Genomic DNA, 24,390 nt, shown 5'->3' with positions numbered 1-24,390 from the left:
CCCAAACTAAGGAGTTGATTCAGGTTTTCTTGTCTCGTCTATGACTTTAACAACGCTCCAGCTCGGTTAACCTATCTCCATTGCGCACTTTGACAATTGTTTTACCACTAGTGATGAAGGTTTCTACTACGGACGCCGAGGCTAGGGATGCTGGTCGTTCGACGGTGCCCTTTTTACCTCAGGATTCGGTGGGCGTAGTAAACGGCATCCAGCTTTTTCTTCGCATCGTTATACGCAAGCGATGCACAGACGGATCTGAGCGATGACAAAGTGGTAGTTGGAGGCGTTTGTTGGGGGTACATCAAGCAGGCTCGTTTTCAGATACAGGCTCGTTCTGATACAAATATGATTTGTTTGATTATCCGTTCAATTATCACACGAAATCCAGTGACTTTATGTCCTGGTGGATGGGGGAAGACCAGACGTATACTGACCGTATCTTAAAGAACCTGTGCTTGACAATCGACTTAACATACGGTGCTCAGAAATCGGCTACCAGCGTTGTCGAGTGCAAGCTGTGCGGTGACATGACGTGTATGACCAATGGATAGAATTGCAATACGCACGGTGTCAAACGATTCTGTTCTGCTCATCCATCGATTCTTCACTGGCTCTCAGGTCTACTAAGCGAGTGTCGAAAGGCAATCGTCCTAGCTGAATAAAATTTTATGCATCTTTGACTGACCGACTTAGACTAGCATATAAAGAAGGGATCAGAAAACTATATTCAACTCTTACTTGCCAAGCTTTTTTATCTACCACCCAATTTATAGGCGATTTTATATCATTTTTTGTCTTTTGCAAGTTCCAGACACATTATCCACTGTTTCGGAACGTTTTGCCTTTCTACTATATAAATATATAGTATAAAGGTATAGAAATCACTTGGAAAACCGGAAATGGAAAGAAGGTCCTGCGGGCCGAATGTCATATACCATTCGACTCAGTTTCGAAAACTGAGCATTTTCTGTGTGTGTGTATGTATGTGTGTGTGTGTGTATGTGTGTGTGTGTGTGTGTGTATGTGACGCTTTTAATCTCACTCACTTTTCTCGGAGATGGCTGGACCGATTTTAATGTTCTTAGTGTCAAATGAAAGGTCTAGGTGTCCCATTGGTCGCTGTTGAATTTCATACTGATCGGACTTTTAGTTCAAAAGTTATGTATAAAAATACGAAAAATATGGGACTTCATTATCTCATAGGTCTCTTAACCGATTTGAACAAAATTGATTGCATATGAAAGAGGAGCCTTGCAAACCCTTAACTTCCAAATTTCATGACGATTGGACTTGTAGTTTGAAAGTTACATAAAGAAATGTGAAAAAATAGTATTTAAAACATATTTATGTAACATATAAGCATTAATTTAATGAAAAACATCACACATTTTATGATTATTTGAAAATTACTGCTGAGATCTATCAAACGAAACCGAGTTATTTAAAATCGGACGGTTCATTCAAAAGTTATATAAACTTAAGCGCCGTAAGCACACTTAAGCACCGTATATTAAACCGTTAAAACGTGTGAAATCAAAACAAATGTTGATTGTATGCAATGTGTATGATGTATGTGTGTATGTATGTATGTATGTATCTATGTATGTATGTATATATATATGTATGTATGTATGTATGTATGTATGTATGTATGTATGTATATATGTATGTGTATGTATGTGATGACAATTTGCAATTTTTAAATTTGCATTGAAATTCAAGAAAAGTGAGAAACATGTCAATTGACTGAAGTTTTTGAAGCCTCTTAATGGAATACGAAACGTATACGCTTTGAAATAAGACACTGATGAAGCCTGCGCGTCGTAGGCGAACTACGTATCTGTTGCAAATAAATATTAAATAGTGGGATTCAATCGAAAAGCTTTTTCTTTTCTTTGATTTCAGATTTCAATTGTCATTTTGTTCATTTGCTGTTACTCACAATTGTACAAGAAAAGCAAAAAGCGAAGAAAAGCAGTTAATTTAAGCATGTAGATATAGTAGTGTATAGGATTAAAAATACTAGTGAGACGATTTTTCCAAATAAATTTATACAAATTTCAAACAAATTCTGTTTGATCAATAGATGCTCTTTTCAATCAATAGATACTAGAGCTTAGAAATGTTATATGAAAAATTGGAAGTACACGTTGCACGATAGTAATTTTGTAAGATTTGTTTTCGTTAGTGACATTTTAAAGGACAGATGTCTTATGTCATGTATCATGTTTTAATAAATAAATCAAAAAAAGACAAGCACTGGAAATCATATCGATCATATTTCCCATTCTCAAGCATGTTAATGGCGCAGCTTTTGCACTATTTTTCGACCTCATTTTGTTTTCCTAACCCTCTAACATTGTAAAAACGATGCGATCAAGCTAATGACTATCTTTTCATGAAGGTACATTCAAAAGAAGCTTAAGTTTTGATTTTCATGCAAAAATAATTATCTGAAGGAGCGCCAGCTAAGAAAAAATTCAATTTCTCTTTTTCATATCTAATGCTCTATTTAGTTATTTTTTCTAATTCAGACATATTGCAAAATTGATGCCAAGCAAACTAATAGTAAAATTTTGAGATTAATCATTTTGTTGTCGATATCCTTTTTCTTCAAAAGCGAAGTATAATAATGATTTTTCTGAACTCTTGTTTTTCAAAGATGCTAACCTTTTGAACGCATGGTATTAATATCAAAATATCAAAAAATCTTGAATTGTCAATTCAAAACAAGTTTCGTATATGGCTCTGAATCCCGAAAGTTAAGGCCGTCTGTAGACCCGTTAGTGGGTTAATTTCTAATTTTCTATATATATATTCATTCAAATCTGTAAAAATTATCTTTTGTATTATTTCTCGATAAATCACGTAAATATTATAAAACTAAATAAGGTGTTCATCAAGTAACATAAATGACGCTTACAAGTATTTACGCACCCAAGGAAAGAAAATATAATTATTCTACGCAATACGTTGTGAATTTTACTGGCAAACAAGGATTTTGAGGAATACGGAACACATATTTAAAAATATAGTCAAGTTAATTATAGATGTTCCTGAGAAATTAAATAGTGATTATTGTGGCAGTAGAAAGGCTAGGTCACGCCGCTAGGTGGATTAATTCGGGTTTTTGAAAAAGCATGTACGATTCAAGGTACGATTTCGTGATTGCCCTGTACTCTAACGGCCGGTTGCGAAGTCATTCGTTAGAGAAGGGTCAAGTCTTAGAAAAATGTTTAAGCCCAAAGCTTTGCTACATGTACATTAGTGTGAAAAAATCACATTTTGCCAAAAATGTGGTTATTTTTAGTTAGTTTTGACTGAAGCAGAATTTTTATGAATTCTTGCTGCATTAAATCAACCCCTGATGCTCGAAAGAAAATAATCAAATAGAACTGTTTTAGAGTGTTTTCTCCTGTAAATTTTACTCAAGTGCTAATAGACCACTCTGTTGCGAGATGGTTGATGTAAAAATTGAGTATTAGTTATCGAAGGCCGAAAATCTATGAGCTAACTTTTTCCTTGAGTGGCTCTACTCAGCATTGTCACTGCGGATTCCACTTGCGGTGCATCCGCAGTGACAATGCTGAGTAGAGCCACTCAAGGACTCCTTACTCCTCCCAAACTAAGGAGTTGATTCAGGTTTTCTTGTCTCGTCTATGACTTTAACAACGCTCCAGCTCGGTTAACCTATCTCCATTGCGCACTTTGACAATTGTTTTACCACTAGTGATGAAGGTTTCTACTACGGACGCCGAGGCTAGGGATGCTGGTCGTTCGACGGTGCCCTTTTTACCTCAGGATTCGGTGGGCGTAGTAAACGGCATCCAGCTTTTTCTTCGCATCGTTATACGCAAGCGATGCACAGACGGATCTGAGCGATGACAAAGTGGTAGTTGGAGGCGTTTGTTGGGGGTACATCAAGCAGGCTCGTTTTCAGATACAGGCTCGTTCTGATACAAATATGATTTGTTTGATTATCCGTTCAATTATCACACGAAATCCAGTGACTTTATGTCCTGGTGGATGGGGGAAGACCAGACGTATACTGACCGTATCTTAAAGAACCTGTGCTTGACAATCGACTTAACATACGGTGCTCAGAAATCGGCTACCAGCGTTGTCGAGTGCAAGCTGTGCGGTGACATGACGTGTATGACCAATGGATAGAATTGCAATACGCACGGTGTCAAACGATTCTGTTCTGCTCATCCATCGATTCTTCACTGGCTCTCAGGTCTACTAAGCGAGTGTCGAAAGGCAATCGTCCTAGCTGAATAAAATTTTATGCATCTTTGACTGACCGACTTAGACTAGCATATAAAGAAGGGATCAGAAAACTATATTCAACTCTTACTTGCCAAGCTTTTTTATCTACCACCCAATTTATAGGCGATTTTATATCATTTTTTGTCTTTTGCAAGTTCCAGACACATTATCCACTGTTTCGGAACGTTTTTGAAAAAGCATGTACGATTCAAGGTACGATTTCGTGATTGCCCTGTACTCTAACGGCCGGTTGCGAAGTCATTCGTTAGAGAAGGGTCAAGTCTTAGAAAAATGTTTAAGCCCAAAGCTTTGCTACATGTACATTAGTGTGAAAAAATCACATTTTGCCAAAAATGTGGTTATTTTTAGTTAGTTTTGACTGAAGCAGAATTTTTATGAATTCTTGCTGCATTAAATCAACCCCTGATGCTCGAAAGAAAATAATCAAATAGAACTGTTTTAGAGTGTTTTCTCCTGTAAATTTTACTCAAGTGCTAATAGACCACTCTGTTGCGAGATGGTTGATGTAAAAATTGAGTATTAGTTATCGAAGGCCGAAAAAAAACATTCTATATGATAAGAGATGTGGCTTGTATATCGTTTGAAATAAGCAGCTCAATATATACGAGGGTCATTAACAGGGAAAGAGCTTATACATAACTGGTACACAAACTCTAGTCGTACGAAGGACTGACAAAGCGGTAGAAAAGAATAAAGGATTATACTAACACTATTATACCGCTGTTATTACCACCTTAGGGTTTTCACATTTTCATACTACTTATAAATTTTAGGTCTTTTCAACGGTTTGAAAGATATTATTCAAAAAAAATTTCAAAATATGCAACGTTTTTTAGTAAAGTTTGTGTGAAAAATTCCCATCAGTGGCAAGTGGTATGGATTGAGACCTCCGAAAAATGTGTAGATAATCCATTTAAACCAAGACTGTCCATTGGATGGGAGGAAAAAATTAAAAGTTAAAGAATAATATTTATTTTTCCCGGCTTTAAGGTATATATGTCCCCTAAGTCAGAAATACACTTACGCTTGGCAATAACTCCTATCATCATGTCCCTCAATATGCCTTTATATATCTCTGTGACACATTCTCTCATACATGTTTAAAGTTGATTGAGCTTTCCGACAGTCGCAAACTAAGCCGAGTAATACGTGAACAAAATATGCGCATGTATGTATGCACGTTATAGTTTTCAGCATAGTTTAATCTCCTAATTTTCAGATCTACGCAGAACATAGATGTAGTTGAGGGAAAATATGATTTGTAAATGAGCCGAAAAATAAAATAATATATTCTGCTTAAAATTATAAAAAATGGGCAGTCATTAAAGCTAGCAGAAAACAAAATAATTCCGTACTTTGGTGACGAAATGGTGCCATACTTTGTCAATAGGGTTTTTACTTCATTTTCAACCACTAGTAGAGGTAACTAACACAAACATCGCTTGATAATTTCATGGCTCATCTATTTTCGCCAAAAAGTAACGGCAACAGCGGAGGCTGGAATAACTATATATGTATACATGCGGAGCATATTGCAATGAATTTCAGAGTTTGATCAGAGTATCTACTACCTGAAAAACTAGGAAGTGTTTTCAAACCTCATATGTTACTTTCTGTTTCCTATTTTGCTCACTTTTCTGTTTGTTGAAATGTATTGCGATTTCATAATTTGACGAAGAACTGAGTTCAAGAGATTGTGGAAGAATTAAATTAGACAATGCAGTAGACAATGTACTTTTAACCGTCAGTTGCTTGTCCAGCCATTAATTCTTTTTCCGGCTTTTTTTTGGTTGAAAATCAGTTTCCCAGTTTATTTACTGGCTTGCTAGGATCTAGCGTACAGTCAGACACAAGGAAACTTATATATTAATAATAATAATAATAATGTCCTGTAATATTGGAATTACTTAGTGGTTATTATACAACCCAACTTCATTGATTGCGCAAAGTCTAGCTTAGGTTCGAATGCTATTTTTTTCTTTTTTTGCGAGTTTTTGGCAAAAAAACTAGATAGAATAGAACATAGAACATTGATAACTAGACTAATACGTGACTATTTGACCAATCACTTGACATTGTCTGATCTTGGAATCTCCAGAGTCAATTCGCTACTGCGTTTTATTAGCTTTCGCGTGCTGTCTCGGCAGGCAGAAATGACTCTTGGAGGCCCCGATATAAGATCACCCCTCGGGCCTAGTGTAGAAGTAATGCGCTCATCAGCGTCCAGCTAGTCAACCCCCCGCAGACTACAGATTACGGAAAATCAGTTTCCCAGTTGACCTTGAGATATGTACAGCACTGATTTCACAAATCAGCTATCGCAATCATACGAATCTCGACTGGGAGGAATAAAACTTACTTACTCTAGCAGCCGAGAGCAGCCGTATCAAGAATTCCTCTCCTTTGTACTCGGCCCTGGGCTACTCCTCGCTAATTCGTTGCGCGGTTCGACACACCCAAGGCGGCTTCAACCTGGTCGAGTCATCTAGCACGTTGGGCCCCCCTATTCCTGGTGCCGGTGGGGTTCTTAAAGAAAACGGATTTCACTACACAGTCGTCCGGCATCCTCCCAACTTTCACCAGGTGTACGATGAGAATCTCTCCAAGCAGTACCTGTAGCTCGTGATTTATACGCCTCCGTCACTCTCCGCTTTTCATTTGTACTTCGCCATAAACACCTTTCGTTCAAATACGGCAAGTGCACGTATGTCTTTCGTAAGCAAGTTACTGTCTCAAGTCCGTAGAGGACTACCGGTCTGATTAGCGTTTTGGGCATTGTCAGCTTTCTGCGGCGGCGTATGTTCCTTGATCGAAGCGTCTTGCGGGAGGAAAAATAGGCCCGATTTTCAGCTTGAATGCGTCGTTAGATATCCTTACTCGTATTATTGTCGGCGGTAACCAGAGATCCCAAATAAACGAACTCATCAACCACTTCCAGTTCATCGCCGTCAATAGTCACTGTTTGTGAGAGGTAAACGTTGCTTTTTGTGGAGCCTCTTCCTACCATATATTTGGTTTTCGACGCATTGATTTGAAACTCTATCCTCCTAGCCTGCGTTTTTAGTATGGCGTAGATTGCCTCCGCCGTCCCAATGTTTCTAGTCATGAGCTCGAGGTCGTCTGCGAAGGCTAGGATTTGGCTATTCTTGCTGAAGATCGTTCCTCTCGTTTCGATGCCCGCTCGCCGTACATGTACTGCTACTAGGTAATGGTTCGGGTCGATATTTGCACCCCGTAGGGAGCGTATGTTGGTGATGTTCGAGAAAAACCGGCCCTCGATGTGAATATTGTCGATTTTATCTAAAGGTTCGATGGTCAGGTGATCTCGAGTAGTTTTGTGGATATCTTTACGGGAAAAGAAAGTTCTTTTGATCACCAAGCCTCAGCAATCTGCAAAGTTGATGCATCGCTGGCCGTTATCGTTTGTGTCGGTGTGCATGTTATGGGGCCCGGTCATCATCGTTCCATACATTGCTCCCTTGCCGACCTGGGCGTTTATATCCCCGATGAAAATCTGGATGTCTCGTGGCGAGTAGCTTTCGTACGTAGCTTTCAGCTGCGCATAGAACACTTCCTTCTTGTCGTCGGATCTACATTCGTGTGGACAATGAATGTTTGTGATGGTGTAGTTGAAGAAACGGCCTTTTATCCTCAACATGCACATCCTCTCATTGATCGCTTCCCAGTCCATTACGCGATCCTACATGTTGCTCATCACTATGAAGCCAGTTCCCGGCTCGATGGTCGCTCCACCGCTAAAATTGGATTTTGCCGCCACGGATCCTCCACACATTCTCGACTTTGCTGCAGTGCCACGATGCCAAACTTTCGAGGTTCTCGGTTCTAACTGATCGAGCAGCACCCTGTCGCCACCAATGAAATATAGTGATCTGCTGTTCCAGGTACAAAGTTTCCATTCCATGTCCTTATTTCGTTCATGCCGACTGTTCCGAGTAGAATTTTCTTGACTCTTTTTAGGGTGTTGGATTTAGATAGGTAGTCGTGCTAGGGCCTACGCTATTGAGTCTCATGATGGGGCTGCAATCTTATAGTGTCGCGACAACACTGTGCCTCCCCCCCCTGTTGGTGTACGACCTTAGTTTCCACCAGGGGTTGGTTACCCGATCTCCGCTAAGGTTGCTCGTATTACGGCTGGTACCACTTGGCGATAGGGATATTTAGGAGTTGCTGGATAAGAGACTAAGGACCACTATGGGGTCTGTTTTGCGCATTATCCGACCATTTACCAATAATATTCCGTGATGCACGATTCAAAAATCACGGTGCATGATTCTAAATATACGACTGGAAATGAATACGTTAAATTTGATTCGACAATTTTTTTAATTTTATTATCTTTATGAAAACTGGGCATAAACAAATCCCTACGAACCTTGACGTAGTGTAGGCCCTTTTAAATAATCAGTAAATGAACAACGGTCACATTTACTTTTGAGTGTGGGTATATGTCAAAATACTGTTGTTAATTTCAAGTGGAACTCGGGGTAAAAATTTACCAAATGTGATTATTGCGTTGTTCAGAAAGTTCCGATTAGAGCTGTCGGTATTGGGCTCTTTTGGTGAAAACCGGTATTTCGGTATTGGCGTAGAAAATACCGGTAGTACCGGTAAAATACCGGTATTGGCAGATCATTCAGAATCACTAGAAATGTTGATGTTTTTCAGTAAATGACTTTATTTTCAAACTTTAGCTTCAGTATAGTTGCTTAGCAAAGTAGAATTTAAGCAGATATAGTACGCTTAGCGATTTATTTCCCTTGCTAGAACGGATTTTATTGCCAACACTTCCAACAATTGAAAAAACTTCCGCTTTCATCCAAATCTTAGGAACGGCTCTAAGCGCATCAGGAATTTTCCTTTTATTTTTTCAAATTTATAGTAGGGAAACCCGCGCTTAACTATTTTCGAATATCCCGGGATTGTAGCTTCCACTATAATGAATGCCTCGGTTTCCTACAATCTCTTCACGAATTTTTCCTCCATTCCCCAACCGGAACTCTTGATAGCGTCATCCTCTTAAGCATCATTCACAGGTACATTCTGTTCTCTGTTATCAATCCCACTATTCGCAGATAGTGGCTTGGAGAGTTCATCTGCTTGTTCAATCAAAGTATCACTCGAAAAACTTGAAAAGTATTCCAAATTCAGTCCTTTGTTCAAAAATAAATTCAAACCAGACGTCTGGCTTACACAATGAAACATTTGCATGAAACATTCACCAAAGATGCTGTACTGTGCCTTAAACGAGGTATAATTATTTGATCCACAGTTTCACTCTCTTCATTGCTAGTAATCGAAGAATCTCGTCAGGATTAACACGAAATTGTTTTTCTATGAGTTTTGCAATTTTCTATCCAACTTGGTTCTTCTTTGAATAAGGAAACTAAAAAAACTAAGATATTAGAAAAAAACCGGAAATACCGGTTTTTTGCCTTTACAAAACCGGTATTTCGGTATTCAAAAATTGGCCGGTATTACCGGTTTCGGTAGTACCGGTACTACCGGTTAGACAGCCCTAGTTCCGATCCATTGTTCCAATTGAGAATAAGACCATAATATAAATTGAAAACGACACCCAAATTGAAATATCTAATTATAATTAAACTATAGTTTTTATGTATGCGTTGAAGATGCATCTTTCATTTCTAGAAAGGTTCAGTTTGAGAAAATCATGTTGAAGCGATTTATGGGCTCCGTTCCCACTTACTCCGTATTCCCACTTGCCCCGGGGTATCTTATTACATTTAATTCACAATAATATTTCTAGCGGATGGTTTTGGGGTTGGCAAGGACTTCTCGTTATAAATCCTCCCTGTGCACTATCTCTTTGGTCTCGAGGGTTGGGAGGCGGGTGCGACTCTATGCTTTAAAGCTTCTGTCGACTGCCGCAAACGCCCAGGTCGTGCTGCGTTCAATTTACTTTGTGGATCTATCTTGGGACAATACATAAATGCCAGCGGAATGAAAGATGAGATTTGTTCCATGGGTCGAGCCCTGATAAGTTGATAACCATTGATGGTCCATGATTTGTCTTTCTATTGATTCATTTGTGATTGTTTCTGTTGGAAAATTGATGGCGGGTGTGCGGTTGAGGACCACCGGTGTTAGACGGAGCTGACAAAATCTCCACTTGTTCACTATACTATATTTTACAACTCATGTCAACAAAAAATTTTTCAGCAAATGTCCCGGGCAAAGCACATTTATATCTATCATTTTTCGTCTCATCATCATCGGCATCATAATCATTATATATAAAATTTGACATTGCGGCCTTTGGCAGAGAGATCTCAGAGTCAGTTGAGGTCTCCCTGATACTCTAATGATAGCAACACAAAAGGGCCAGGCATATGCATAGTTTTATACGCTACTAAGCGACCAGATGGATAACCCGAAAAAAAGGAAAAATGGCATTTTATTCTCGCGCATTAGTAGGTTCATTTAAAATCACGCAAGTTATGAATTAGTCATATGGACACATCACTATCCTCCCAGTTGGCGCCGATGTCTGGTCTAACATAAGTCAGTTAGAGGTTGCATGTTCGAGTTTCGCCCGGGGGTAACCTTGAGAACCAATAGGATCGTAGCACTAGTCTTGCAATTGTTCTATGCCCTAATAGCTAGCTGCGAAGTCTACCGAATAAAAAACAGAAGGTCAAGTTCCAAAAACGAAGGATAGCACCTAGGCCTTACGTTTCTTTTTTACTCGGAGATTGTGATTCATCACAGAACAACCCGGTTGCTGTTCCAGGCTAACCCCGGTGTACCATCGTTATGTTTTAGTGTGTGTCTTCTCTTAAAACAACAGTTGTTAAGACATTGATAGAAATCTAGGCAGGCAATAAGGATAGCAGAGCTTTTTCATACCTGCTGGACAATTGAAAACGGCCGCTTGTACATATGGAACCTTTATTCAGATTTTCTTTGGCGTTCCTTCATGGTGAGCGCGAGTGTTTATTTAACTTTTCACTGAATTTGTGTGTTTTCTTTCAAAACCTGCTATGACTTTGGTATTCGTGAACGAATATTGCAAGTAAGTGTTTTACGAAACTAGGTTTGTGGTCAGTTGTCTGTGGCGATATCGAGGAATAGTATCGAAAACGGAGGCGTTCTGTGTACTCTTCAGATAAGGTTTGGATACATTGTATTTATAAAAATCTCGAAGGTTGCTTTTTGACCTTTAACATCATTTGATACAATATTGAAAGAGGATAAATATAACAGTTACCATCCTCTATCTACCGGTGCAGTTGTATCATTTATCAGGAATCTAACAAAGAAAATCATCACCGTGGAGTTTGATTGGTGATGAAACTAAAAACATCTTCCCACGCGAGCGCTTCGCAGCACCTTACAAAACGAAGAACAAGTAAAAACAAAATAAAGCAAATCCTGCGCGTGCAGAGCATATGATTTTTGTTGTCTTTTCGCGGTGCGGAATTGATTCATCATCAGCGCTACTACTACAGCTGAAGGTACACATCCGCGGAGGTGATTGACGTCTTCGCCAGCGTTGGACTGTGTATACGAGTTTAGTAGGAAGCAACTTCGAACGAGGTCGTATGCGGATTGCCGCAGGTTTTGTTTGCCTAGCGTGTGAATGTGGATGAAACGTGCCTCGACCGGTCGCAGGAAAACCAACTGACGGACGGCGGGCGTGCTTGGCGTTCCACACATCTATAAGATCTAGTAGCAACGACCGGTCGAGTTCCATTTTTAATTAGGTCGGGTTGATCAACGATAATTGATTATAACCACATGTTTTACTAAATGTATGTGTAGTCTATATATGCCACATTTTACGCAAGCGAATTTTCGCAGATTTACACCGACGTATATTTATAGTGCAGACAAGGTTTGTTTGTTTTACTAACCAAATCTTTTGGTTGTGGCCTGTGTTTATATTAAAAAAAATAGCATCATCTCACGCATACATAAAACATGCGTTCTGAGTATTACCTGTGATTTACGTTCTCTGGAGTATAACAATACTAAAGTTTAAGTTTAAGTTACTCCTACAACCGCATCTCTCCTAATGTGGCGAATATTGATCACTACTGTAAGCGCCTGATTTCATCGATTATCCTGTTAGTTGAATATGATATTCTGTTTCCGATTATTGACACTATAACATCAATGACTAATACATTCTATTCTGCGGCTTTCAGGTACCTCCAGGCACCAATATAAATAGAAAGAGAGACTTGTAAATATACAAACACACGTTGGTTGTGTTTTTCAATGACTGCTTCTGTACATATAGTGATAATGTACGACCTATAGTGAAAGGTAAGGAGTAGAGAGTTAGCTATCAACACCACCAGTCCGAGAAACAGTGAAAGAGGAAAAGATAACGTTGAGTAAGCTTTTCGCTGCCGAATGGAAGCCATTGTGTTTAGTTGCAATTTACACTAACGGAGTCTCGCGAGCACCCGAGGAGCTTTCATCATCCTGCTCTGTGCAGACATATTCTGTGCGACTAAATGTGCTCGTTGAACGTTGAAATTTTCTACCAGATAATTCTGTAACCATACCATCTGCAGCAGACCACGCTTTTTAAATGCCTCATAATACCAACTGGTAATTACTGCTACTGGAAGGCCTATTGATCTATTGCGACGGGCAGAAGGAATAAGCTCAATCGCAAACATGCTTTATGTTTTCCATGTTGACACCGGCCGGATGCTGAAGTTCGAAATGAACAAGGCTTTTGAGAAGTAAGTTTTACTTATTTGTCACTCAAACTGAGGCAGTATTGTACAACAAAATTTTTTTGCAGTGTCCGCTCATTGAAAGAAACTATTGAACGGCATCATGGGATACCAGCCAACAGCGTGGTTCTGTTGGTCAGCGGAGGCGAAGTGCTGCAGGACCCGCAACGAGTGTGCAATTATTCTGCCGGTACTGACACCAATCCGATATACATGTTTAGCACGTGTTTGTTGGATACCAAAAATCAACCACCACCATGGCCTAGCATAGAATCCGGTAAGTTAAAAATACCTTTTACCATTTAATTTAGCACATATTAAATTTTTACACACATTAATATTTCTGTTCAGACAATGATCTTAAAATTCTGGTGGATAAGTGCCTCGAAATGCCGGCTAATTACCAAACGGTTGTGGCTCGGGCCCAACTAGCACTGCAGATTTGCGAGATGGCCAAGGAGGAGGTTAAAGCCTGTGAAACACTGGTGCACGAACAACACCTGCAACAACAGGGATGGGCAGCCGTTGTTGCTAACATGGAGGACGCAGTAACTGAGTTCCAAGAACGCGTCGTTGATTACTACAGGCGGTACGATGACCACCAGCAGCGTAGTGCGGAGAACAAGAAAATGTTATCAGAGTAATTTCAGTTACTATTTTCATCGAGTAAATCCTAAAGTGGGGTTTCTTATTTTGCAGCTTCGGTGAAGCCCTAAAGCAGCTCTCAGAGATTCCGATTCTATCAACGTTAATGGAGAATGCCGAATCACGCCCCTATGGTGCTTTTGACGAAGTTTACGCAGATGCTAGTAATATTGCAACAAGCACATCTACCGGCAGTAGTAAGACTGCCAGTAATCACGAGCCAACAAGTACTAGTGCGGAAAGTGCTACCGGACCGGAAGGTTCAGGATCTATCGAAAATGGAACGGGCAGCGAACCAACGGCTGAGTTGGAAGCGATAACAGCGGAAAAAGTTCGAGCGAACTGTGTTTCGCTATTGGATTGGATATCAGCTTCTGAAGGGCAAAAAACGCTGCAGCGTATGGCTAATGAATGTCTCGAAGGGCTGGGGCAATTCGAGTCGCCCCGTATGACTACACTCAAAGATAAAATAGAGATTGCAATTGATTTATCTCAAAGGGTAAGTCGATATTACAATTTGTGCAAGTGTATGGTTTTATTTCCATTATTTTTATCCCATAGGAGGATATGAAGGAAATCAAGGGACTAGAGGAACGTCTCTGTGGGTTAGATCGTCTAATGTTTGACGCAAAAAAGATCGTACAAGATCAGAACGAGCTTGCCCAATCGTTTCAACAAAACCAGAATCGGGCAAATACGCTAGGAGATACATCGATCCTTCCAGATCTCTGCGCATCGCATCGAAGCCAATTGGTGGTTATGCTTAAAAATCACAATCTTCTGAGAGACATCCGACGTCGCTGTGCCAAGGCAAAAGACGAATTAGGATGTAATCTATTTCAACGGTTGAAGTAAGTGGTTCTTGTTCTACTTTGTGCCCATACAATACTACAAGTAAATGCTTATTTCTCAGGTACATCATTCACGTTGAGACAAAGGTGTCCGAAATTGACAACACTCTGCTCTTCTACCACAGTTGCTTGAAGCGTCTGCAAAAGCATTTGGGAATCATTGAGCAGATACATATGGCCCCCTGCATGTACGTTACTGCCGTTACAGAAGTTGTACGCCGAAAGATGTTTTCGACTGCTTTCCTCCGAGTAAGCTCCGAATCATATAAATCATCAATTGATGTTTGAAATAACCTTCGTGTTTTTTTTCTAGTGGGCTTCTGACCTAGCATGCCGGTTGATGGCGATCCACAACGAGGAAGTAATGCGCAGGCACGAATTCACCTCGCAATTTGAGGGTCACTTTTTGAGTTCTCTTTTTCCTGGCATGGATGACATGCCACCATCGTACGGTATCCAAGCTCCGCCTATTTTCGATTCTAGTCTGCCGGGCTTGAATAAGCAAGGTAAGTTAGTTACAGTAATGCATCGCTGAAACAGTTTTAAAATATTTCTATATACTTTACAGATCTACAAGAGCTGACCCTATTCCTGCCTGAGCTAACAGAGAAGATCCAGCTACCGAATATTGATTCTGTGATAGATTTTTTCTCTTCTAAACCGGTAGAGGCTAATGAGAGCAAGAGTAACATTACGCAGGAAGCTAGTGCCGGTGATGCTGAGGAAAAAGTTACCGAGATATTAGAAGCATCTTCGGCTGAAATGAAAATTCCGGAAACTGAGAAAGAGAAATCACAACTGCAACCAAAAGATGATGAAAAGTATGTGTGTTGAGTGTACTCAACTATTTAAGTATCTAATTTTCAACTTTATATCCTATTTTCAGAGCGTGTGAGTCCGAAACCGATACGGAAGAATTTGAGAAAGTAGGGCAAAGCCCGATCGATCGGCGTCATAGAGCCCGTCCGAAAGTGGACACATGCAATATAGCCACGTCGACCGAACGAGTACTGCAAACTAGCGCAGAAACTTTAACAGAGGTGCGATCAATCGAAAATACTACCACTACTAACACTAACTTTAACAATAATGAAAACGTTGCTGATCTTGGGACTGCCGTTTCCGTCGAAAAATTCGATAGCGAAAAACTTTTTGTTAACCCAGCTCAGAAAGTAGCACTGCGTAGCAGTCATTTATTAATGCGAGAAATTGCTAGTGATAGGCATTGTCTTAATGAATGTTTCGACAACGAATGTCAGCTTTCTTCGACTAATACGCCGGATGAAAGTATTCCACGTGATTTGTCTCATGGCCGTGGTAGTGTTTTGCCATCGCTGCCTCGTTCTACCAGTAGTCAGAGTGCAATTCGTATACGATCCTCGACAATTATGACCTTTCATGTGTCAGCGGTTCACGGCATTGCGAGTAAACAACGATCACACTCTCAGGATCGCTTGCTAGGGCTCGGTTCGGCCGAGGACGATGAATTTATCGATTCGGAGTTTTACATCGATGAATCGTTGCCGTCAAGCGCCACCAGTGCAGCCGCCGGACTGTACCAGCGGCAACTGATGACGCAGCAGCTGGAAATCCGACAGACTATTGCCGACTATTTGACCAAGAACAATCCGGGGGGAAATTATGATGAAGAAACTGTTATTTTGCTGCTGCAGGTACTTTCGAGTTTTGTTTTCATTCAGGTGTAATTTTTTAGTTTTTCTAATTATATCCTGGCATGAATTTTAATTTTTGCAAATAATTGGTTTGTACTCTTGATTTAAAAAAAAGTATATCGGCCTGTTAAGTTGAAGTACGAATTTTGATGATTCTTCTGAATAATCAAATTATTCGTACGAAGTATCTAAATATTGTATATTACTCAGTATAGAACATCAGTATGATTTTTTAGAATTACGACGAGCTGGGTACATCCATAGGTTAACATGAGCTGATCCAATTTTTTTAATTAGTTACATGACTATCATCTACCATTATCGGTGCTTCGGTTTTTTATATTGAGCAAGAAAATATCGAGAGAAGAAATGAAAATGTGCGATTCATTCTTTCGTCAAACCCTCAGCATGCAGTAAGCTATAAAGAGGTGTATAAAAGATGTTTATTATTTGATTGTTTGGGTCATCATCACGATCGACACAACCTGAAAATAATAAACCGGTACACTTGCTTGCTAGTATCCTACATATGCTTTCATAGACGCAAGTCTTAGCCTTGCTTGAATTCTCACTAATACGGATGCAAATAGTGTGTACAACATTTGGAAAATTCTCCCAAATTAGAACTTTTCGGTGCAGCACTACTTTAACATTATCCAGCACCTATTTCATTATGTCTACTTTTCGCAAACAGTTGTCAAAGAGACATAAAGGTTATGGTAGCAGAACAAAAACAAAATGTACCATCTCTGTCCCATGGTAGCATACCTGTAGAAACTGTACTGCCGCTACTCGCATAACATTCCCATTTATATAGAAAACTCCATAGAAAATGGGACTGTTATGCGACTAGCGGCAGTGTAGAGTAAATATATTTTCATGTTATACACCAAGTGCGTTCCAAATTTGGCTACGTTTACAAAAAAAATATGAATATTGATGTTCATGTTGACGACAATGTTTAGGTTGGATGCTCGATTCACAAGATCCTTTACGTCGAATTCCAAGACGGTTTCCTTCTTTCCCGTAGTAAAGAGATGTCCACCGATGCCACAGCTCGCGTGCGTCATCCTGAACTAAATTCACAACGAGCTTTTTCCTTTCGGACAGCTCGTAGAGGCCATCTACCAAAAGATAATTAATCGCGAGGTCAGACGCGCACAGCACCTCAGACCTCACTCATCTTGAGGTCTCAGGTCGCATTACCGCAATCGGCTTCCAGCACCTAGCTTCGTGCCACAATAGTCATCTTCGTATTACGTTAACAAATTACGGATTTCACTCGTGTTGATCCATTGGTGAAAAAATGGACCGCTCTTCTATCGCTCAACTTCGTTTCGTTCAAAGTTGGCTTTCTTCTGGTGTACAAAACTGCGGCCTTGAACACTGTATTCAAGGAATTTGACGATGCTTCGGCGAATTCAGCGGTATGACTGCCTCCTATTACTCCATCGATTGAACCTCGCGCTAACTCTGGCTCCGGCTCATCATCGGTGACTCCGATAGTGGTTACTTCTCCAGTCCCTTTATGACACCCATCGACTTCGGTCTCGCGCAGACTCCTGCAGTTGTAGGTGGACCATAATTTGGGAAACACCGACGTTACGTTATGCTCATTGAGTTTGCCTGCCGACTGCTGCCCCCATGCTTCCGCCATCTTCAGAGGATCGCTTATCTTTTCAAATAACGTGACAATGGGACGCACCGTGGTTGGTATCATGGATGCTCTCGACCCCCCCACCGTAGCCGTGCCTCCGCTGCCAGCGTTCGTCTGTCGTCCCAGTCCTAGGTGTGGGTGCGCGGAACGGGGTGTTCAAAACACTCTCCATGGCAAAAACAAATTTGATAATTCTCATTCACCCACTGACTCCTACCCTGCTTCTAGTACTACGAAACTTGATGCTCGTCAGTCTCTGTAGAGCGAAACCTTACTGACGGTACACCGGCTACTGGACTTCCGACATATTACCAGGACGTTCGTGGACTTCGGACTAAAATTGACGACTTGTTTCTGACGGTCACCTGTCTGGGATATCCCAGACATTTCGAGTTTGGATTTCCGCAGAGCTGATTTCAAGTCACTGAGCGTTGCCGTTACCCTAATTGACTGGCAGTTTCTGGAGTTCTCCTCGCCGGTTGATGAAGCCCTGAAATACTTCAACTCGGCTATTGTGTCAGCAATCGCTCGTTTTGTTCCTTGCCGAAGACCCGCAGCATCTCCGGCAGTTAAAAAGACAGCGCTCCTCGGCTCTGCGAAAATACTGTAAACTGCGATGTCCAATTTCTAAACAGCACTTCTACCATGTTAGCAGCTTCTACCGAAAATATAACCGATGCCTCTACAATCAGTACACCTTCCGAATGCAGAATAATCTTGCACGCAATTTCAAGTTATTTTGGTCGTTCGTAAATACCAAGCAGTAAAGAAGCAGTGCTACCTGTTGACATGTTCCTTGGTGATAGTCATGGCAGTTCGCTAGCTGAAAAATGCACTCTCTTTGCTGAAAACTTTCACCGTACATTCCATAACACTACTGCCTCGAGTGCTGAAGGTGATGGTGCTCTACGCAACTTACCTAGCAATGTTATAAATTTTAACCTAGCTGAAATCACGCATCGTCACGTTGAAATCGCTGCTATCGATAAACTAAAATCCTCCTTCCTGCTGTATTGATACGTCCGTTATGCCTACAATTTAATCTATCGCTCCGGCAATGCGTATTTTCCGCCAGCTGGAAGCTTTCCGTTATGTTTCCAGTATTCAAAAAAGGTGGTAAATGTAATGTGCAGAATTACGGAGGCATTACATCACTCTAAGATTTTTGAAATTATGAATTATGATGTGCTGCAAACACTACATCTCGTCGGAGCAACACGGGTTAGATTCCAAACGTTCGACAATCACTAATTTAGTTTATTTCTGCTCGGCATGCTTGCTGAACATGAGTGCTGGTGCTCAAATTGATGCGCTATACACCGATCTGAAAGCGGCTTTTGACCGAGTTTATCACGGAAATCTTTTAGCAAAACTCAAAAAACTAGGCATCTTGCCTGCTCTTGTGGAATAGTTCCGATTTTACCTGAAGAACCGCACTCTGTGTGAAAATCGGATTGCAACTTTCAGTACAGTTTATAAATGCCGCAGGAGTACCGCAAGGTTGCAATTATTACGAAAGCTAACCGACAGCTTGGTTACATTTCTAAAATAGCATTTGATCTTCGGGATCCGTTGTGTCTCAAGTCGTTATACTATGTATGCTTTAGTGCGACCGATACTCGAAACCAGTTCTATTGTTTGGTGTCGGTACCAAAGCACCTGGATCACGAGTGATCACTGTCAATTTCTGGGTATTCAAACACTGGAACAAAAATAGACTCGTTGCCCAGGCTGTGCTCATCAGAAACGACTCCCCAGAAATACTGTAGGGCACTTAAAAAAAGGTATCGAGTCCGGTGAATTTTACCGAACTCTGAGCAGCCGAACGTTCGGGACACCAGATCCGCTCCTTGATTGTAATTTTTCTATCTACGGCGGATTTCCCTTGCTTGCACTGAAATGATATTTTCGGGTAATTGCGGTCCGTCAGTTTGTGCTGATGTCCTAGAATTTCTTCAAATTTTTACCGTTGTAAAAAGAATTTCTTGCTCCAAACAGAGGTTTGCTAACTATTTTTACTTTTTTTTACTTCTTTAGTTTTACTATTTTACTTTTACTAACAATAATTCAATGATTACTTTCTAATAGAACAACGAATCACGTTCTCTGTTTCTACTGATTTTTTATACTTTATAAAATATATATTTATGAAATATAAGAGTTTGTTCAAGAAAAAAAATTAAAAATTGAGGAGAGGTCAATCCCGGTATGTGTAGTGGTTAGTTGACATCTCATACGCCGAGGATTTAGGTTCAAATTCCAACCCTGCAAAAGTCACGAATGACCCAAGCTGTTAACGTGTCTATAATCGAATAAAAAAAAAAGGAAATGTGACAGACCCTTAAAATATTAAAGAAAAAATTACAAGGAAAGGAAATGTTCAAACAGTAACTGCAACAGCTGTTGATCAAAAAATTAAGCCAAAATTGAAATAATCGCTATGCATAACTTCTCAGTATTCTGTTTTATAATCGTTTTATAGAATGAATGTGTGCATTGCGAACTAACCCTCTCCCCGTTCTTTATTCCTTAGGAAAATCTCGGCGCAACACGCATTGAAGTAGAGAGACTCAAGGTTCTCTTGCGCGATGTATGTCAACTGTCGCAATCGTCTATTGTCGTTCTTCGTGAGCAGTTATCAGCCCTCAGATCGGAAAATGCAGCACACCAAACGGAATTCAAGGTGCAGCTTGAAGCGATCAATCGGTCTTGGGTCGACATTCAAAAAGCAGCTCGTAATCAAGAGCGGGAAACCGTACAGCAGCTGACTGTTGATCATGAGCTCGAGATGAACGATCTTCGCAAAAGCATCCACCAGAAGGATGACGAAATCCAATCGTTGCGATCGGATAACTCGACAATGAAAGCGAACCTGATTGAGACGGTATCGAAGTACGAAAGCGAAAAAAAGGAACTGACCGACAAAATCGAAGAAATGAAAGAGGTCGTTTGCAAATTGGAGAAGCAGTTAGCGGATGTGAGCGTGGACAGAAAGAAGGCCATACAAGAAGCCATTGAGCAGCTCGAACACAAGCACAAAACTGATATCGAATCGCTGCGTTGCAGGTACAAATTAATGACTAGTATGGACCGTTCACCGTCGGATACCAGTTTAGAAAAGATCGAAAAACCCGATATGATCGATATAGCTAGCCATGAACAGCTATTATCTCAGGTTCGAGAGGATTTCAACCGAGAAAAAGAACGTGCAATTAAAATCGCCATCGAAGAAGAACGGCAACGCTGGGAGTTATCCTCGCAGCAAAAGTCGCTTGCTCAGCCGCAACGTTCGATTGGAAGCTCCCCTGGAACTCCAACCAGCAGTCAAGATGTATTCAAGCGAATATTGGAAGAAAAAGAACGACAGTTAGATGAGATGCGGGATAAGGAATCACATTTAATAAAAGAAAACCAGCGGTACAGGGAAACTATCCAATCGCTGACAGATCCTGAGCTCTGTTCAAATCAAATTGACTTTAAGAAGCAGATTGAGTTGTTGGAACGTGAGAAACTGCAACTGACGAGAGATTTAGAAATACAACAGAACCGATTATCTGTAGCAGTATCAACGCAGACATGTTTGAAAGGAAACACCGTGTTGGTTGAATACAATAGCACCTATAATCAGTACACTATAGTTCAGGTATGCAATTGGTTAATGTTTGTACCAAGTATAATTGTAATAATCTTCAACTTGTTTGTTGCTTAGAATTCTCCTGTGCTGTACTTTTTACACGCGGATAGTTATCCAGCTTTCAATATGACGCCGTTGGTAGTGGGCGAAGTGCCGCTTATAGTGTCCTGCATCGGTATTGTAACAGATAAAGATTACTGCCACGCACGTAAGGACGAAAACCGATATAAAGTATCCCGAGGCACCCGATTTTATCGGGTTAAAGTGAAACCATTGTCAAGTGGTAGTAGCAGCACAGGTGGCAGCTACACATCGAGATCCGTGGATTTCGAAAAACACTCCAGTAAGAAGGAAAAAAGTAAGTGATCGTAGCTCAGCGTTTTCAGTGTTTCCTTTGATTATTATTATGATACCTATATGATTTTTCAACCACAAAAAATGGCATCATTTGTGATGCGATTTCATATTTTAAGGTTCAAACACGCGTCATTAGTTTCTGGGATTTGTATTATGGGATATATGATAGCAGACTAAGAGGAATACGAAAAAAAGAATAGTTGCCAACGACGTCCAGCATGTTTCCGAGTTTTTTTATATGCAGGATATCGAGTTTTACCGTAGTATTAAAAACCGGTAATTGGAATACTGTTCCAAAACAAGTTGCGGTTGTTTTGTTTTGAGTATACAACCTAATGATACACCCCTACGATAAAACTGAACCTTGTCGTGGTGTAGGGCTTTTTGACTAATCAGTAAATGAACAGCGGTCACGTTTACTTCTGAATGTGGGTATATATCAAAATACTTTTGTGATTTCAAGTGGGACTAGGGGTAAAAATTTACCAAATGTGATTGTTGCGTTGTTCAGAAAGTGCTTTTATTCCGTTTAAGAATAAGGCCAGTATGGGGATCTCTGACAATAGATTAAGTTTTCTGGGATTCATCCCTATTTATCACAACTGTCACAAATATCTCCGAAAAATGTCGGATTGATTGAGTTGGTCGGGGGCTTAGGGTTAGTAAGGGGATGTAAGCGGGATACCAGATCCGATTGGATGCCGAAGAACCACTCTGTAATAATTACGGGTAATAGCACTTCTTAGGTAGCAGATGGGAAAATTAGGTCAATTCGTGTCGCGTGTTCGAGTTTTGGCTGGGCGGTGCTGCTAGATAGAGTAGGATTTTTGCACTGGCCCCGTGGCTGTCCTGAGCTCTGATGGCCGCCCGCGGGCTCTGTCGATGGGAAGGGGTCGAGTCTTAAAGAGACGCTTAAGCCCAGAGCTTTACAGCACTTTGGTCTCGAGGGTTGGAAGGCGAGCGAGTCTCTATATTTTGAAGCTTCTGTCGACTACCGCGAACGTCCAGCTTGTGCTGCGCTCAATTTACTTTGTATCGTGGGAATACACTGTGTATGCTAAGGGGATGAAAGATTTAATTTGCTTTGATAAGTTGATAACCACTAATGCTCCGAAATTTGTCTTACCTATTGGTTCATTTGTGGTTGTTTGTGTTGGATAACTGAAAGCGGGCGCGCGGTTGAGGACCAGTGTCAGGCGGGGCTGACGAATCCTCCACTTCTTCACTATACCACATATTGCAACTCGAGTGGTACAAAAAGTCCAAAGCACATTTACAAATTCGATCTATCATTTTTCTTCTCATCATCATCGTCATTATTATGATCATCGTCATCATCATCATCGTCATCATCATCATTATCATCATCATCGTCATCATCATCATTATATTTAAAATATGACTTTCCGGCCTTTGGCAGAGAGATCTTAGAGTCAGTTCGTGGAGTCCGCGCAGGGCCGAAACGCCTCCGCCTGCGGGTATAGGCGTGACGGCCATGCTTGGGGCTCTACCTGTGTTTTAGTGGGCGACAGTGCCTGTCTCGTCAGGTAGAACTGATGTTTGAGGTCTCCCTGACACTTTGTTGACATCACAAAAGGGCCCAGCGCAGAGTTTTATACGCTATTAAGCGACCAGTTGGATAACCCGAAAAAAAGGAAAAAAGGAAAAAAAAAAAGGAGTATACAACCTAATGATACACGTTTGGTACTGGCGTAGCGACTCAAAGAAACTTCCTGGTGTGTTTCAAAAACGGCTTGCAGTGTAGTTCAATGATATTTCAGGAGATTTTATACGTTCGCTAAATTAAGTTGCAGCTGGAAAAACTACCATGGGTTCCCTTTGATTTTCCATTAGACGGAGGCGCCTTGTTTTTCATAATCAGTTATGTAGAAGTGTTTAATCAAAACAAAAGACAATTTGCAGTTTAGCCCCTTTCAATGTTATGAAGTAACAGGCTTATTTGCAAATCGTTTTGTAAACAGGCGATAGTAAACTGCGTTGTTTTCAAAGCACTGGCGCATTGTAAACAGGCGAAACTAAATAAAAAAATCAAAACAAGGCGAAACAAGGGCTTGCCGAATCTCATTGTCAAAATGCTTTGAGGCTCATTCCAAGGGGTTCAACTATAAAAGTTAGATTTTGAGCAAGAATGCACAAATTTTATGCAGTATTGTTGTAAAATTATAAGATTGATTTATTCTACACCAATTTATGTCTTTAAACTTGATTTTTGTAACTTTTATTTCAATTAAGACAAGTAAATGTACTGGCAAATTATCACAGTGATATTCCTCATTGTTTGCACTTAGCTAGTTGCGCCCTTATCGCGAATCACTCCGGATATACTTTCTAATATCCGCTAATAATCCCGCTCAATCTTTCAACTAGGTATCTAGATAGAAAGATGCTCCTTTGTAAGATTAGGCGGGTGATATAAGAAAATCAAAAAATTCTAAAGCTCTTAAAAATGATTTCAAATTCGCAAATGTCGACCGATTTGACCGATATGAAATTTTGACCAAAGCCTTAAGATGGAATATAAAACAAGTGG

At 40.4% G+C, this 24,390-nt stretch overlaps 1 protein-coding gene across 4 annotated transcripts in view; it reads left to right on the top strand.

Moving 5' to 3' along the window:
- The window catches only part of LOC128742001 (RB1-inducible coiled-coil protein 1), a 38,580-nt gene that overhangs the window by 3,039 nt on the left and 11,151 nt on the right, over window positions 1-24,390 (top strand). For all 4 annotated transcript variants that reach the window (XM_053838165.1, XM_053838166.1, XM_053838167.1 and 1 more), the window contains exons 2-12: window positions 12,480-13,028; window positions 13,091-13,299; window positions 13,374-13,662; window positions 13,722-14,166; window positions 14,229-14,518; window positions 14,581-14,767; window positions 14,832-15,024; window positions 15,087-15,339; window positions 15,405-15,558; window positions 20,382-21,491; window positions 21,558-21,840. In XM_053838165.1, coding sequence (XP_053694140.1) covers window positions 12,961-13,028; window positions 13,091-13,299; window positions 13,374-13,662; window positions 13,722-14,166; window positions 14,229-14,518; window positions 14,581-14,767; window positions 14,832-15,024; window positions 15,087-15,339; window positions 15,405-15,558; window positions 20,382-21,491; window positions 21,558-21,840 — 3,481 coding nt within the window. In that variant the 5' untranslated portion in view covers window positions 12,480-12,960. The remainder of the gene's footprint in view (window positions 1-12,479; window positions 13,029-13,090; window positions 13,300-13,373; window positions 13,663-13,721; window positions 14,167-14,228; window positions 14,519-14,580; window positions 14,768-14,831; window positions 15,025-15,086; window positions 15,340-15,404; window positions 15,559-20,381; window positions 21,492-21,557; window positions 21,841-24,390) is intronic.

Source organism: Sabethes cyaneus, chromosome 3, assembly GCF_943734655.1.
Source record: "Sabethes cyaneus chromosome 3, idSabCyanKW18_F2, whole genome shotgun sequence".
Lineage (NCBI taxonomy): Eukaryota > Metazoa > Arthropoda > Insecta > Diptera > Culicidae > Sabethes > Sabethes cyaneus.
This window is presented reverse-complemented; position numbering and strand designations above follow the sequence as displayed.